General features: G+C 43.8%; 1 protein-coding gene and 1 long non-coding RNA gene across 2 annotated transcripts in view; one reads left to right on the plus strand and one right to left on the minus strand.

The window, feature by feature from the left end:
• The window catches only part of LOC141091929 (uncharacterized), a 58,738-nt gene extending 49,053 nt beyond the window's left edge, over positions 1-9,685 (plus strand). Inside the window, exon 3 of the long non-coding RNA XR_012232623.1 lies at positions 9,549-9,685. This is a non-coding gene — a long non-coding RNA (uncharacterized lncRNA). The remainder of the gene's footprint in view (positions 1-9,548) is intronic.
• The window catches only part of LOC141091925 (cholesterol 24-hydroxylase-like), a 58,014-nt gene continuing 50,002 nt past the window's right edge, over positions 9,262-17,273 (minus strand). Inside the window, exons 12-15 of the mRNA XM_073577710.1 lie at positions 16,917-17,027; positions 10,116-10,204; positions 9,966-10,032; positions 9,262-9,678 (exon numbers count right to left, since the gene is read on the minus strand). Of these exons, the coding sequence (XP_073433811.1) occupies positions 9,505-9,678; positions 9,966-10,032; positions 10,116-10,204; positions 16,917-17,027 (441 nt within the window). The 3' untranslated portion in view covers positions 9,262-9,504. The remainder of the gene's footprint in view (positions 9,679-9,965; positions 10,033-10,115; positions 10,205-16,916; positions 17,028-17,273) is intronic.

A 17,273-nucleotide genomic window follows, 5' to 3' on the forward strand; every position in this document is an offset into this window, starting at 1 on the left:
GTGATCTTTGGCAGGTATGATATCCCTTGTTGCATGTATATTGCCTCTTGTAGGATTTCTGTTACGTTATATCCTTTGGGCTGCGGTTAATGACATGGCAATGTGCAATGGATCCGAACCTTAAGGATATCTATATATTAATTCAAACATCAGGACTGCTGTATCTACAGTCATGGCCAAAAGTTTTGAGAATGACACAAATATTAATTTTTACAAAGTCTACTGCTTCATTTTTTCTAATGGCAATTTGCATATACTCCAGAATGTTATAAAGAGTGATCAGCTTAACAGCAATTACTTGCAAAGTCAATATTTGCCTAGAAAATGAACTTTATCCCCCAAAACACATTTCAACATCATTGCAGCCCTGCCTTAAAAGGACCAGCTAACATCGTTTCAGTGATTGCTCCATTAACACAGATGTGGGTGTTGATGAGGACAGGGCTGGAGATCAATCTGTCATGATTAAGTAAGAATGACACCACTGGACACTTTAAAAGGAGGCTGGTGCTTGGCATCATTGTTTCTCTTCTGTTAACCATGGTTATCTCTAAAGAAACACGTGCAGTCATCATTGCACTGCACAAAAATGGCCTAACAGGGAAGAGTATCGCAGCTAGAAAGATTGCACCTCAGTCAACAATCTATCGCATCATCAAGAACTTCAAGGAGAGAGGTTCCCTTGTTGCCAAAAAGGCTCCAGGGCACCCAAGAAAGACCAGCAAGTGCCAGGACCGTCTCTTAAAAGTGTTTCAGCTGCGGGATCAGCCACCAGCAGTGCAGAGCTTGCTCAGGAATGGCAGCAGGCAGGTGTGAGTGCATCTGCACGCACTGTGAGGCGGAGTGTTATGATTGAGTCACCGTAGGAGGCAAAAATAGAAATGCTAGCTAAGTCCAGAAAACCAGAGAAGTTGGCAGCTATCGGATTGCAGACCCCTGAACCTATCAACACAACTAGCAGTAGCCATGGGGGGCTCCTACGATGCCCTAGGCCCCTCGATCACAGCCGGAGGACTACATAGCCTAAAGACAGAAAGCGAAATCTAAACTGCCCCAGAGCAGACCCCAAAGCAAAAGGCAGCCCCCCACATATAATGACGGTGAAGCAAGAAGAAAGAACAAAACACAGACAGAAAGATAGACTGAGCAAAGATGGGGCCCAAGCTAGCTTAGATAGGAAAGGACAGGAAGGCTGTTGTCTGCAATCCATGAAAAAACCTATGAAAATAAGAGCCAACAAACTGACAGTAAAAAAGGCCCTGAAGACGCTAGGCTTCAAAAAAGGCTATGTCAGTACTCAGGAATATTCTGAAGACAGAGCAACAGGCAAAAGGAGATTCAGCTCACCCCAGGAGGGAATTGCAGAATCCAGAAAAGCAAGGAAAACAAAACACTAATGCAAAAAGGCAAAGCAGAAATCTTAGCTTTAGATGAGCAGGAATCAGACTGGTTTCCTAGAAGTCCACAGAGAAATCACCCGCAGGCCAGAAGGGCGTCGGCAGCCTTATATCCAGTCATTAACTCCACTCAGCCAGTCATCATCATCAGCCCCAGGTGTCTGACAATCAGGCTCACTACCTTTCTTCACCAGAAGAGGGAGTTCCTCGGGCCTCAGTAGTGAAGGGGAAAATGAACTCACAACAGCGGAGACTCTTGGAGCAAGGCCTGGTCTCAAGGAGGGCAGCAAAGAAGCCACTTCTCTCCAGGAAAAACATCATGGACAGACTGATATTCTGCAAGAGGTACAGGGAGTGGACTGCTGAGGACTGGGGTAAAGTCATGTTCTCTGATGAATCCCCTTTTCGATTGTTTGGGACAGCTGGAAAACGGCTTATTCGGAGAAGACCAGGTGAGCGCTACCACCAGTCTTGTCTCATGCCAAATGTCAAGCATCCTGAAACCATTCATGTGTGGGGTTGCTTCTCAGCCAAGGGAATGGGCTCTCTCTCAGTCTTGCCTAAAAACACAGCCATGAATAAAGAATGGTACCAGAATGTCCTCCAAGAGCAACTTCTCCCAACCGTCCAAGAGCAGTTTGGCGATCAACAATGCCTTTTTCAACATGATGGAGCACCTTGCCATAAAGCAAAGGTGATAACTAAATGGCTCAGGGAACAAAACATAGAGATTTTGGGACCATGGCCTGGAAACTCCCCAGATCTTAATCCCATTGAGAACTTGTGGTCAATCATCAAGAGACGGGTGGACAAACAAAAACCTTCAAATTCAGACAAAATAAAAGCATTGATTTTGCAAGAATGGACTGCTATCAGTCAGGATTTGATCCAGAAGTTGATTGAGAGCATGCCAGGGAGAATTGCTGAGGTCCTGAAGAAGAAGGGTCAACACTGCAAATATTGACTTGCTGCATTAACTCATTCTAACTGTCAATATAACCTTTTGTTACTCATAATATGATTGCAATTATATTTCTGTATGTGATAAAAACATCTGACAAACACACATAAAAACCAGAGGGCAGCAGATCATGTGAAAATATAATATTTGTGTCATTCTCAAAACTTTTGGCCATGACTGTATGTATGATTTTCTGCTGAAAAGTGATTACCGTGTGAACTGATATTGAGACTCTTCTGGCATGTCTCTCTGCATTTAGTCTAATCAGTTTGCACCTTGCACCTTTAAGCTGACTAAATAAGGCTGAATATATATGTTTGGGCAGGATGGAATAGCTGATTATTTTATATATATTGCCCTTATGTAGGATTTTTTTTGCTAAGGTACATCCCATGGGTTACGGTTGAATGACCTGATAATGTGTATTGGAACCGAGCCTTAAAGATATATACACACAGGTTTATCATTAGATCCAAATATTCCAGCACGTCTTCTTAATTAAAAATAGAATCTTTATTGAGAAATCTTCAATAAAAATCCAAAAGCAGGATACAGGTTAAAAAACCATGGTAAAGACAGGCATTTACGCGTTTCAACTCAACAGAGTCTTACTCATAAAGACTCTGTTGAGTTGAAACGCGTAAATGCCTGTCTTTACCATGGTTTTTTAACCTGTATCCTGCTTTTGGATTTTTAATGAAGATTTCTCAATAAAGATTCTATTTTTAAGTAAGAGATGTGCTGGAATATTTGGATCTTTGCATTTATGTCAGCTTGTGACATTTCCTAGCACCTTCATCAAAGAACTGCCTCCAACGTGACAAGTAAAATGGTGAGCTGAATATATTTGTTTTTGGACATGTTTATCATTGCATTTTGAAAAAACAGGGTTGCTGTACCTGCATTTGTGTGGAGCCTCTTAGGACAGCTATCTTCTTATATATATTTACATAGCCTACAGGTGTCGAGCCTCTTAGGGCAGCAATTTCCTTATATATTTCTACACAGCCCAATCACTTTTGTACCTTTAAGACGTTTAAACTTTGGAGTCCATTTACAATCTTACTCCAAATTCCCTGTGTGTTTTTGGAGGAATTTATTATTATTTATTGAGCAGTTCCAACAAGGTACACCCTCGTATTACCACTCAACACACTGCCGCCCATCTCCCCATCTTTTCTTGGCACATTTTTGTATAAGCGCTTTGTGAAGGGAAAGATTGAGGGGTCAGTGAGGGACAGTACTGGTTGAGGGGGGTGCCATTTGCATCTTATTCTAGTGCGCCAACCTCTGCAGCCAGAAAGGGACTTTTCTATTAGGGACTTTAGAGGGTGAGTTGTAGTTAACACATCCATAACACCACCCCCTCTCTTCCCTGACTTTTAATTAATGACGATTTTTGGTTACTGATTGTGTGGCGCCCTGAGGCTCAGTCGCCACAGAGGTACTGCACCTTCTCCTCAGGTGTAGTGCCACACCATCCAGGTAACGGGGGAACTCCTTTCCACGCTCTAACACTCGCACCGCACACAACAGGGTAGTTCTGCACAACCACATTGCGGCTCAGTGCTTAGAGAGTAGCAGAGACCTCTGGTGGTTCCCTGCTTGGAACATTGGATGTGCTGGGAGGTGGGTGGAGTTGAGATATATAAAAGAGTGGGAAAGTGTAGGATTAGGGGTTCAGTCTGACAGGACGTCAGCGAGGAAGGAAGCCACTCGGGAGGATTAGGGATCCCTGGGAGAAGGGATGGAGGAAGGAGTGCTGCAGCTGCCTCAGTGATCTGAGCGAGCTGTCACGGGAAAGGAACAGAAGGAGAAAGACGTAGAACTGCAACCTAAGCTTCCATAAGAGAGAGAAGGATCAGTACGGAATGAAGGAGTAGGAGAACAGAGAGGAGACATGGGTTGGAAGAGGAACCCTGCCTATAGGTTCTCAGCGCAAGGCCGGGGCCCGGTCCCCGAGGTTGTATGGACACTTATGGTTCTGCAGCAGACACCGGTGGAGTAGTTGGCTGTAAATGCACTACTCCCAACTAAGACTTGGGGCACAACAGCAATTGAATAGAGAGCCAGGACTCCGGTGAAAGGAGTCCCCGAGAGAGGCTACAGCTGTCTGCCATACGAGTAGAATTGTTAGGAACATCTGACAGGAGGAACTCCAGAGTATCACGGTACTGGAGATCTTCACAATTTAAGGCGCAATAGAGGAGTCGTTCAGGAAAGGTACATGTTGGCGGAGTGTTGGAGAGGAGCTTTCCATCTGGCCTGGGGGTTGGCTGAGTCTCTGACCCGGAGGACACGGCTTGGAGGCAGGCACCCTTGTGTACCACAGACTGTGAGTAAAGCCTTGGAACTGCAAGCTTCGGTGTCCTCCATTCATTCTTGCGCCAACTCGCTCAGCACTGCTACATCTGGGTATCATCCTTTACACTGCCTGCGCCTCTTCACAATCATTACAACTACAATGCCCTGGGACACCAGCCCTGCCTGTGGAGGGCTATACCATCACTGCTGCATCCTACCATCTGTCCCAGGGGATCTGTCTGCAGCGTCGGCTTAACACCTCCCTTGCCGAACACCACAGGTGGCATCACAAACTATTCCATTAACTACAACTACATTCCCCCCATTACTTGGGCGCGCAGGGCCATGGACTGGGTCACCGCTGCTGTGACAAATTCCCCTGACACCGGCCCGGTACCGAGTACTCCGCAGCCCTGGGAGGGCGACCCAACTTGGCGTCACGAACAGGATGACGAGACCCGATGCCATCGGGTTCTGTGTGCCTGAGATTTGTTGGACTTTATACTTTTGAAAATGTGCAGAAGACCTGATTTGATGGACTGTAAAATGGACATTAGAAATGGCCGTTGGCGTGGAGAAGAAGGGCGTGAAGAGATGGGAGGTCCTAGGAAAAGACCGCAAAGAGTCTTGGGCCTCCCCTGCCTGAATTACTACGTGACAGCTACTTGGCCCACCCCCCGAGGGGTTCATATACTGGCTTGGTATGGAGGCGCTGGAAGAAGACGCCGCCCCCGGAAGGAGGGGCAGAAGAAGCCAGTGGCGGGAAAGGGGCCGAGGCAGGAAGAACGCCAGAACGCCATTTTGAGTCGGATCTCCCTGGCTCCATGGCTGAAGGTTTCAACCCGATCTCAGAAATGAACCTCCAGCAGCTGGAGGACGAAATCGCCCAGCTGACGTGCCGTCTGCGACTGAGGCAGGAGGCCTTATGGAGACTGAGCAGGCCGCATGCCCAGGAGGGGCCTACATCTGCGGTGACTGCCGCCGCTGCACCGGAGCAGAGACCACACCGCCAGGAGGCCCCAGATACGTCTGATGTCCTGACAACTGGGAAGGCCCTGGGGTGCACCACGGTCGCAGCGGCTGGCCAGGTCGTGCTAGATCTGGTCTGGGACCAGGATATCAGTCACCAGGGGGGAACACCGGAACCCCTGAAGGTGGCGCCGCAGTACCCTACCAGCCTGGATCGGTCCCAGGAAGAGCGGGAGGAAGAGGAGAACTGGGCCCAATGTCAAGCCACCATCCGGCAACTGGCAGCCTTCCTATTGAACTAAGCGATCATGAACTTGGAGTGATACAAAAACTTTTATTGTAAATAGTTGCACCTTTTTAGGTGCCCTCTCTTGGTTTTACATAATGACACTTTGCGAAGATGATGTCAAGATTTTACATAAGGACACTTTGCGAAGATGATGTCTACCTCAAAGGACACTGCAAGAAATCCCGTCTGGCAGCGGTGTCCAGCACTTACGAGAATCTTTGAATGTTTTACTGTAAAGTATTTGATAATGTGTTTTATGAGAGTATTAGTAACTAGGGTCTATACATGCAACACAGTTGCACTCCAGGTCAGCAGGGGGAGCTCTGAACCGGAATTCAGGGGAGGAGTGCTCTCTGAGGGCCAAGAGGAAGGAGTGGGCAGTTAGTAAATGGCTTTTAGATAGAGTGAGAAATGTTTTGATAGAGAATTAAGAATAAAGAATTGAACATGACAGGTGACGGACCAGGTACTTGCGGTCAGCGTCTTGCGTCTAGAAGAGAGAGAAAATGATAAAGAAATGTGTTACAGAATACAGCACATTTGAATTAAGGAAAATTTGCACTGTTTAACTTAGAATTTTAGATAGGATTGTTTGTAACGTTCAAGAAATAATGCCTCCTTTACTAGGAAGATTAGTATAAGAATTGTTTACGCAGCATTATAAAATTTTGTATGTTCCTGTACTGTCAACTTTGTTGTCTTGCAGCCCGCAGATGTGCTGTGTTTAACGGGGGGTATGTGGCGCCCCTGAGGCTCAGTCGCCACAGAGGTACTGCACCTTCTCCTAAGGTGTAGTGCCCCACCATCCAGGTAACGGGGGGAACTCCTTTCCACGCTCCAACATGCGCACCCCACACAACAGGGTTGTTCTGCACAACCACATTGCGGCTCAGTGCTTATAGAGTAGCAGAGCACCTTTGGTGGTTCCCTGCTTGGAACACTGGATGTGCTGGGAGGTGGGTGGAGTTGAGATATATAAAAGAGTGGGAAAGTGTAGGATTAGGGGTTCAGTCTGACGGGAGGTCAGCGAGGAAGGAAGCCACTCGGGAGGAGTGGGGATCCCTGGGAGAAGGGATGGAGGAAGGAGTGCTGCAGCTGCCTCAGTGATCTGAGTGAGCTGGCACGGGAAAGGAACAGAAGGAGAAAGACGTAGAACTGCAACCTAAGGTTCCATAAGAGAGAGAAGGATCAGTACGGAACGAAGGAGTAGGAGAACAGAGAGGAGACGTGGGTTGGAAGAGGAACCCTGCCTATAGGTTCTCAGCGCAAGGCCGGGGCCCGGTCCCCGAGGTTGTATGGACACTTATGGTTCTGCAGCAGACACCGGTGAAATAGTAGGCTGTAAATGCACTACTCCCAACTAAGACTTGGGGCACAACAGCAATTGAATAGAGAGTCAGGACTCCGGTGAAAGGAGTCCCCGAGAGAGGCTATAGCTGTCTGCCATACGAGTAGAACTGTTAGGAACATCTGACAGGAGGAACTCCAGAGTACCACGGTACTGGAGATCTTCACAATTTAAGGCACAATAGAGGAGTCGTTCAGGAAAGGTACATGTTGGCGGAGTGTTGGAGAGGAGCTTTCCATCTAGCCTGGGGGTTGGCTGAGTCTCTGACCCGGAGGACACGGCTCGGAGGCAGGCACCCTTGTGTACCACAGACTGTGAGTAAAGCCTTGGAACTGCAAGCTTCGGTGTCCTCCATTCATTCTTGCGCCAACTCGCTCAGCACTGCTACATCTGGGTATCATCCTTTACACTGCCTGCGCCTCTCCACAATCATTACAACTACACTGCCCTGGGACACCAGCCCTGCCTGTGGAGGGCTATACCATCACTGCTGCATCCTACCGTCTGTCCCAGGGGATCTGTCTGCAGCGTCGGCTTAACACCTCCCTTGCCGAACACCACAGGTGGCACCACAAACTATTCCATTCCATTAACTACAACTACATTCCCCCCAATACTTGGGCGCCAAGGGCCACGGACAGGGTCACCGCTGCTGTGATACATTCCCCTGACACCGGCCTGGTAGCGAGTACCCCGCAGCCCTGGGAGGGCGACCCAATTGTCTCTTCATTTCACTTATATTGTGGTGATTTTTGGTTTTGTAGGTTACTTTACTCATATGGTTGGCATTTTTGAACTTGAACTTTGGCTGCCCTCACATAATTCCATACCCTTGTCCCTCCTATATATGTTGGACTGCTCATTTGGCCCAGGCTTATCTAACTAGGTTTGGAAATAGCCGGTCTTTTATTGGAGTAATAGGTTGCCTCATTTGGTGTGGTACAGTATTTTGCTACTAGCTGAATAGGTACTCCTAGGGTCATCAGGGAAAGCCGCCGTCAAACAGGGGCGACATTTTGCTTTCAAGTCATGGTGCCAACCTCCACTGATAGGCAGGGTTTGATCAGGAGACAATAGGGTGAGCCAGGTACTCCCAGGACCCCCCTCTTTATGGTATCAGATGGTTGTGGGTCAGCAATTTTACTCTTCACATAAATAATTTTTGATAGTTGTTTATACTTATTCTAATAAAATTAAATTTTTAGTGGTATTAGTCTTTTGGTGAGCACTGATTACAGTTATTGCCTAGGATGCATTGAGCACAGCTGTACCCACTCTCTGACACTTTGATTGACAACTCGCTCTGCATCATTTGTGTACAGAGTAGACTGTCAAAGTGCTTAGTGCTCTGCTCACTGTATATTTAGCGACAACTATAATCGCTCGCTGCTCTGCTCCATGACTGAAAGTAAGCGGCTCCCAGTAGCTGTGCTTTTAGTATTAAGAGGCTATGTGGCATTTTAATACAATTTGCTTGCAGATTAGCTCTATATTTGCAGGTCAATAGTGTTTTTGGACATGACAGGTTCCCTTTAGTTCAGATTCTGTATTGATTTACTAAGGTTGGTTATGGTGTTGTTTATATGTAATGATCTTTGTTCAGGTACTCTGTGTTATGAACTTGGCTTTGATCCATATGTATGCTATAAGCTTAGTTGTGATGCTGTATTTATGTACTGAGTTTAGTCCTAGTGCTGCATTTATATTATAAGTTTGGTTCTGTTGCTGTATTTATGTTATGAACTTGGTTCTGATGATGTGTATGTGAAATTAGCTTGCGTGATGAATGTATTTTATGAGTTTGGTCCTGGTGTTATATATGTACCACAAGCAGGGTGTTGGTGTTGTATTTTTGTAATGAGCTTAGTTTTATAAAATAAAAAGCCAGTGATTTTCTGTGCAGAATCGCAACACATTGGCCATGTGTGAAAAGGACAGGTCAGAAAACTTCTTTAAACCTTTACTCTACATTTACAAGATTTAAAACTTTAGATCATGTGTTATACATTTATTGTTTTACATACAATTTTATTTAGTCATACCTGTAACAAATATTGCAATGCTTACCATACTGTATATTCATTATCTACTGTATATAGACATTGGAGTCTGTCTGTAGAATATTACGGTAACAATCTGCTGATTGTATTATGCAATATAAAAAAGTGCTTATCCAAACTGCTAGACGTTTAGTTCAATAATAGTCTAGTCATATTGTTATAAATTCGGTTAAAATTTATTTTAGTTTTTGATTATTTTTGAATTTGTGTTCTTCTCGAGGTCTCAGTCTACAGACTACACCATCCAAAGGACGAAGGGTCCCTGTATCCAAAATCCTGAAGCTCTGTCCTTCCACCAGCTCAAACTCAAATCTCTGCAGAAGCTTGGCCATTACGACTTTCGCTTCCATCTGTACAGAAAGAAAACATTGATATTATATGGGGGAAGGACAATATTCTGTTTGTAGCTGTCCAAAGTATGCTTTCTTTTTCCATTCTGATCATTTTAGTGGTGTCTTTCCACTTGGACACTTCTCCATTTTTGTTACTTCAACTAGGTTTCAACATGTCTGATCCCTTTTTAAAAGGAGGATAAGCAACTGCCAGAGGTAAGAAATTTTACAAGCTCCAAAAAAATATTGTTCTTGAGCAATCTCTTCCCAGGAACATCTTTATTCACTTCTTATTCTTAACTCACCTGGGCAAAAACTTGTCCAATACATGATCGTGGTCCAAGAGAAAATGGAAAGTAGGCATAGCCAGGTCTAAAAAAAAATAATAATGATATTAGCACTGCATAATACACAGGGTAATAAGGATGATATTACAGTCCTGACAGGACACTTACTTGGGAGCGTCAGGATGAAATCTGTCTGGATTGAAGACCAAGGGATCATGATAGAATTTCTCCATTCGGCCCATGATGTAAGAATTGAACTACAAAGAGAAAATTATGTTACCACCTTCTAATACCATATACTGCCTAACTATAAAGAATACCTAAGATGCATCTACTTTAATAGTAAACTATTTACTAATAGTACAATAAAGTTATGAAGAATCTAAATGTAATCTATTCAATCCCGAGTATGATTAAAGCATACCTGTCTGTCATAGGCGCACATGAAGAATAACACTATTTATGGCCATTATATGACTTGTATCATATAGATTTCACCAATTTTCTATCTCTAACTTTCAGTTGTCTCTAAGTTAGTGGAGACTAGCGGATATGATGTTCCTCAAAAACTGCACTCCCAGATATAAGCGATTCCTCTTCTCCTGTCTCGATGTAGTAAAAGTTCTGAAGCAGCTGCAGTTTGGAGGACATTAAACTGCAGTACTGTTCAGTGTAGCTGTGAATCCAACTTGGGGGTGAAATAAAACACTTTCTAAAAAGCAGAAGCACATCTGCTTCACTCTGCACCTTTCTCCTCCCCCTCTCCTCTCTTTATAGGCTTCAATAGGAGGTGTAACCTCCTATTGAAAACCAGGGGAAGAGTCTCGAGGAGATCATTTGCATATTCCCAGTGCCTTCTGGGATAAGTGAAGAGTCTCCGCGAGCTCAACGATCACTGGGTTTTGGCGGTTGCAGCTGAAAAGAGGAAATCGGAAAACCAGGGGAAGAGTCTTGAGGAGATCATTTGCATATTCCCAGTGCCTTCTGGGATAAGTGAAGAGTCTCCGCGAGCTCAACGATCACTGGGTTTTGGCGGTTGCAGCTGAAAAGAGGAAATCGGAAAACCAGGGGAAGAGTCTTGAGGAGATCATTTGCATATTCCCAGTGCCTTCTGGGATAAGTGAAGAGTCTCCGCGAGCTCAACGATCACTGGGTTTTGGCGGTTGCAGCTGAAAAGAGGAAATCGGAAAACCAGGAGAAGAGTCTTGAGGAGATCATTTGCATATTCCCAGTGCCTTCTGAGATAAGTGAAGAGTCTCCGCGAGCTCAACGATCACTGGGTTTTGGCGGTTGCAGCTAAAAAGAGGAAATCGGAAAACCAGGGGAAGAGTCTTGAGGAGATCATTTGCATATTCCCAGTGCCTTCTGGGATAAGTGAAGAGTCTCCGCGAGCTCAACGATCACTGGGTTTTGGCGGTTGCAGCTAAAAAGAGGAAATCGGAAAACCAGGGGAAGAGTCTTGAGGAGATCATTTGCATATTCCCAGTGCCTTCTGGGATAAGTGAAGAGTCTCCGCGAGCTCAACGATCACTGGGTTTTGGCGGTTGCAGCTGAAAAGAGGAAATCGGAAAACCAGGGGAAGAGTCTTGAGGAGATCATTTGCATATTCCCAGTGCCTTCTGGGATAAGTGAAGAGTCTCCGCGAGCTCAACGATCACTGGGTTTTGGCGGTTGCAGCTGAAAAGAGGAAATCGGAAAAACCGCGCGCCGAAATTTGGCTCATCTTTCATCGTTTTTAAGAAATCTCAAGATGGAAGAGGCCAGGAGCCATTTGGTGAGCTGCATTTCTTGCTACATGTTCACAGATTTACCAGTGGAAAAGCCAAACTTCACATGCCACAAATGCAAGCTTGTGTCCCTGTTGGAGGAAAAGTTGCAAAATCTCGAAGAGAGGTTAGCTACGTTGAAGATCATTAAGGAAGGTGAAGAGTTCTTGGACAGAGCAGAATTATCTCTTCATGTTACAGAAAGAGAAGAAATTCGAAGTGCACCTGAAGAAACAGAGGAATGGAGACATGTGACCCAGAGAAGCAGGAGGATCAGGAGGCAGTCAGCACCCATACTGCTCAGAAACCAGTACCAGGCTCTCACGCAGGAAAACGATAAAGAAATACATCAGGATAAGACTTTGCCAACAAACAGCAACCTTGTACGCCCTCAGAGTCCTCCTGGATGGAGAAAGAAAAATGTTGTGAAGAAGAAACGGAGAGTGGTGGTCATGGGGGATTCCCTGCTGAGAGGAACAGAGGCCGCTATCTGCAGACCGGATATAACTACAAGAGAAATGTGCTGTCTTCCAGGTGCAAAAATTAAAGATGTGTCTGACAGGCTATCAGGACTCTTCAGACCTACAGATGACTACCCATTCCTGCTACTACATGTGGGGACAAATGACACCGCAAGAAACGACCTGGAAATCATCTGCAGAGACTTTGAAGACTTAGGCAAGAAAGTGAAAGAACTGGGAGCGCAGGTGGTCTTCTCTTCCATCCTCCCAGTGGATGGCCATGGAACAAGGAGGTGGAATAAGATTCTGCAGGTGAACAACTGGCTCCTTCGATGGTGCCGTCAGCAACGATTTGGATTTCTGGATCACGGAGTGAACTACTTATACGATGGACTACTTGCTAGAGATGGGGTGCACCTTACGAAGACTGGAAAGCATGTATTTGGAAGTCGCCTTGCTACACTTGTAAGGAGAGCTTTAAACTAGAACAACATGGGAAGGGAAGCAAAAGACCAGAAAAAGCCATACACCTGACAAATGCTATTGAGAACTCTGCTATTAGAAGTGGAAAGGAAGAAAAAAGACAAAAGAATCTAATTAATAAAAATATTGGAGAAAGAGAAACCAATCACAAACTAAAATGTTTCTATACTAATGCACAAAGCATGGGCAACAAACAAGGAGAATTGGAACTACTAACACAGGAACAGAAATATGATGTAATTGGAATCACTGAAACTTGGTGGGACAATACACATGATTGTAATACAAGACTAGAAGGATACAACTTATTTGCAAGAAACAGACTTGATAAACGAGGAGGGGGTGTCGCATTGTATGTTCGAAACGCGTATATCTGCACAGAGATTGAAGCTTCAGAGACTGGGAGTTCTGTGGAAACTGTTTGGGTAAGAATACAAGGACAGAACAATGGAAAGGACACCATTGTAGGCATTTACTACAGGCCGCCTGTGCAAGCCGAAGATATAGATGAACTCTTTATGCATCAGATGGCCAAGTTCTCCAAAAAATATGACATAGTTGTCATGGGAGATTTCAACTATCCAGACATTTGTTGGGAATCTCTCTCAGGCAAAACTAACAGGTCAAGGAAATTCTTATCCTCTCTTGCTGACAACTTTATCTTCCAAAAGGTAAGGGAGAAAACAAGGGGAACTGCTACCTTGGATCTAATCCTTATAAACAGGGAGGAAATGGTTGAGGAGGTAAAAGTGGCTGGGACCCTAGGAGGTAGCGACCATGCTATTTTAGAATTTTGGATTACTAGAGGTGGAAGACCTGTGAAGACTCAGACGTCAAGGTTAGATTTCAGAAAGGCAGATTTTAAGGGATTCAGAAAGAGAATTGGAGGGATCCAATGGCTGGATATCCTTAAAGACAAAAATGTCCAGGAAGGATGGGAAATCTTGAAAAATGAAATTCTCAAAGCACAGTTGTTAACAATTCCGAAAAGAGGGAAGAATAGGAAGCATTTAAGGAAACCAGGATGGATGAACACAGAACTTAAGCACATGCTAAAAAGGAAGAAAAAAATGTTTATAAAATGGAAAGAGGGAGGCATATCTAAAGAAGAATATAATGCTGTCTGCAGAACCTGCAGGGCACAAATCAGATTAGCTAAAGCTGAAAATGAACTGAGGCTTGCAAGAGATGTCAAAAGCAATAATAAAGGATTTTGGGGATATGTCAAAAGTAAAAGAAAAGTCAAAGATGCTATAGGATTTTTACAGGATGAAAATGATGAAATGGTAAGACAGGATGTTGAGAAGGCTGAACTTTTAAATTCCTATTTTGCATCTGTTTTCTCTCAGAAAGGAAATGCAACATCAACTGTTATTCACTGTCCTATTAAGGGAATAGAAGAATCCAGGATATCTATAAACAGAAAGATAGTGAGGAAACACTTAGCTAACCTAAATGAATTCAAGTCTCCAGGTCCAGATGAATTACACCCCAGAGTACTGAAGGAGATAGCAGAAGAAATTTTTGAACCCCTCTCCATAATCTTTGAAAATTCTTGGAGAACAGGAGAAGTGCCAGAAGACTGGAGAAGAGCAAATGTTGTTCCTATCTTCAAAAAGGGGAAGAAGGTGGACCCAGGCAACTATAGGCCGGTGAGTCTGACTTCTATACCAGGAAAGATCTTTGAACAAATTATTAAACAACATGTATGTCAATACCTGGATAAGAATGAAGTGATTAAACAGAGTCAGCATGGGTTTCTAACTAATAAGTCATGTCAGACTAACTTAATTTCCTTCTATGACGGTATCACTGATTGGGTGGATCAAGGAAATGCTGTAGATATAGTATATCTTGACTTCAGCAAAGCATTTGACAAAGTCTCTCATACAATCCTTATTGAAAAAATGACTAAGTATGGAATGGACAAGGCAACTGTTAGGTGGATTCATAACTGGCTTAGTGATCGGACCCAAAGAGTGGTCGTAAATGGCTGCACATCCAGTTGGAAGAATGTGTCAAGTGGGGTACCACAGGGCTCTGTCCTGGGCCCTGTATTGTTCAACATCTTTATCAACGATTTAGATGAAGGAATTGAGGGTAAACTGATTAAATTTGCTGATGACACAAAGCTAGGAGGGATAGCTAATACTAGAGAAGAGAGGATTCAAAAAGATTTAAATAAACTGGAGAAGTGGGCAGCAACTAACAGAATGGTTTTTAACAGGGAGAAATGCAAAGTACTACATCTGGGGAATAAAAATGAAAAAAGCATATATAGAATGGGAGGAATAGGGCTAAGTGACAGCACATGTGAAAAAGACTTGGGTATACTAATAGATCACAGACTGAATATGAGTCAACAGTGTGATGCAGCAGCAAAAAAGGCAAATGCAATTCTAGGATGTATTAACAGAAGCATACAGTCTAGATCATGTGAAGTCATTATTTCCCTCTACTCCTCTTTGGTCAGACCTCATCTGGAATATTGTGTCCAGTTTTGGGCACCACATTTTAAAAAAGACATCAACAAACTGGAGCAAGTTCAGAAAAGAGCGACCAGAATGGTGACCGGTCTGCAAACCCTGTCTTATGAGGAAAGGTTGCAGGATTTGGGAATGTTTAGTTTGCAAAAGAGAAGACTGAGAGGAGACTTAATAGCTGTCTACAAATATCTAAAGGGCTGTCACATTGTAGAAGGATCAACTTTATTCTCATTTGCACAAGGAAAGACTAGAAGCAATGGGATGAAACTGAATGGGAAGAGACACAGATTAGATATTAGAAAAAACTTTTTGACAGTTAGAGTGATCAATGAGTGGAACAGGCTGCCACGAGAAGTGGTGAGTTCTCCTTCAATGGAAGTCTTCAAACAGAGGCTGGACAGACATCTGACTGGGATGATTTAGCGAATCCTGCTTTGAGCAGGGGGATGGACCAGATGGCCCAGGAGGTCCCTTCAAACTCTACGATTCTATGATTCTAACCTTATCACTCAGTGAATTTGCAGTTTGTCTTATTTAGATCAAGATGGATTTGATTTGTTTTTCGAAGTGAATGATGAGTTGTGGAAGCAGCAAATGGGATGAAGTTGCTCATAAATAAGCGCAAAACAAAGGCATAGATAGTGCCTGACGAAGGATTAGCTCCGAAATGCGCGTCAGGTGGACGCGCTAACCCTGACGCCCCTGTATAGGACCCTCATTTCAGGTACTAGCTATGCCTTTCTTTTGGGCTTATTATGCATGATAAGTTATAAGGTGCCATTCATGTTTAGCATCACCTGATGTATCAGGGCTAATTGATAAGGGTCCTATACCGAATAAGCTTTATTATTGTGGGTTTCTTTCAGTTACAGGCCATATGTATGGGGATATTTCTTATTAGAAATATAGCAAAAAATGCCAATTTTTTGGTCAAAAAATGACACATATATCTCACCCCAAAACTTATATGTCTATACAGCAGTAAGTGAGGTTAAAAAATAACTTTTAATATGTAACTTAAAAGCTCCAAAACGATAATGTCACCAATAGTGATTAAAAGGATGCCAATAAATGGGTAATCCCTAAGAAGAGATGGGAACACCCAAACGCATCAATCAGGATATAAAACGTTGCTAATGTATCATATCAGGCAACAATTTATAAACAGGATACAGCATTTAACAGTTAGCACACAATGCCATAACCAAATGCATATATGTCTATTGTGTTTGGCTAAACCAAAAGAGGTTTATAGCCACAAAATACTAGAAGGTGAGATATATAAAATAGGAACGATCTCACCGGTTTTTGCAGACGGCCAGGAGTCTCCAGGGATACTCTGTGTACACACAGGGAGGTAGCGATAGGAAGACAATACCCTGTCAAATCCCTCAAAAACTAACCATCATCTGATCCCCAGACTCCTGCCCTTACAAGGGCAGTCCACAGCTCACCCTATATTGCACATGCCCTGCACTCTCCCTTAGAAGAGCGTCCCAACGCGTTTCATCCAAGTAAATCTTCAGGGGACTAACTTGTTGCATCACTTTACTTGTTAAATAGAGATTTGTATTTTAATATACATGGACTTTTGGTTGTATTTGTGGTCCTCACAGACCACTCCCCCCTTTTTTCACTTTAACTACTGATGTATGTAAAGTTTGTTGAAATGACAGTGAATATTTAAGGAAATCCTAAGTCTGCTCGGACTAATAAAAGACCACCATTTCAGCCCTTCTGAGGAACTCTGAATCGCCACTGTCTACGACCTACCATCAAAGTTGTCCTAGGAGGAATTCTCACTCCTTCGATCACCATTTCCTCCTCTAGGACTCTGGATGTCCCAGGAGCTGTAGGGTATAACCTCAAAGTTTCCTTTAAGACCTGGTAAAAGAAAAGGTAGAAAAAAATTAGTTACATAGTTATGAAGTGCCAAGAGAACAGAGCAGCTTTCTGCTTTCGCTTTCTTGTTAGCAAGAATTCAAGAAGAAGTGAACATACTATGGCGGCTCATAAGTTCATTTCAATCTTCTTTTCCCTGTGGACTGTAAAAATGATGGGATGCAACTTTCTAATAATGCAGTAAGATTTTGATTCTGAAGCTTGGAGGGGGAAATATGCCTTGATGTA

The sequence above is a fragment of the Dendrobates tinctorius genome, unplaced genomic scaffold (assembly GCF_039654945.1).
Source record: "Dendrobates tinctorius isolate UK_male_01 unplaced genomic scaffold, ASM3965494v1 ptg000057l, whole genome shotgun sequence".
Lineage (NCBI taxonomy): Eukaryota > Metazoa > Chordata > Amphibia > Anura > Dendrobatidae > Dendrobates > Dendrobates tinctorius.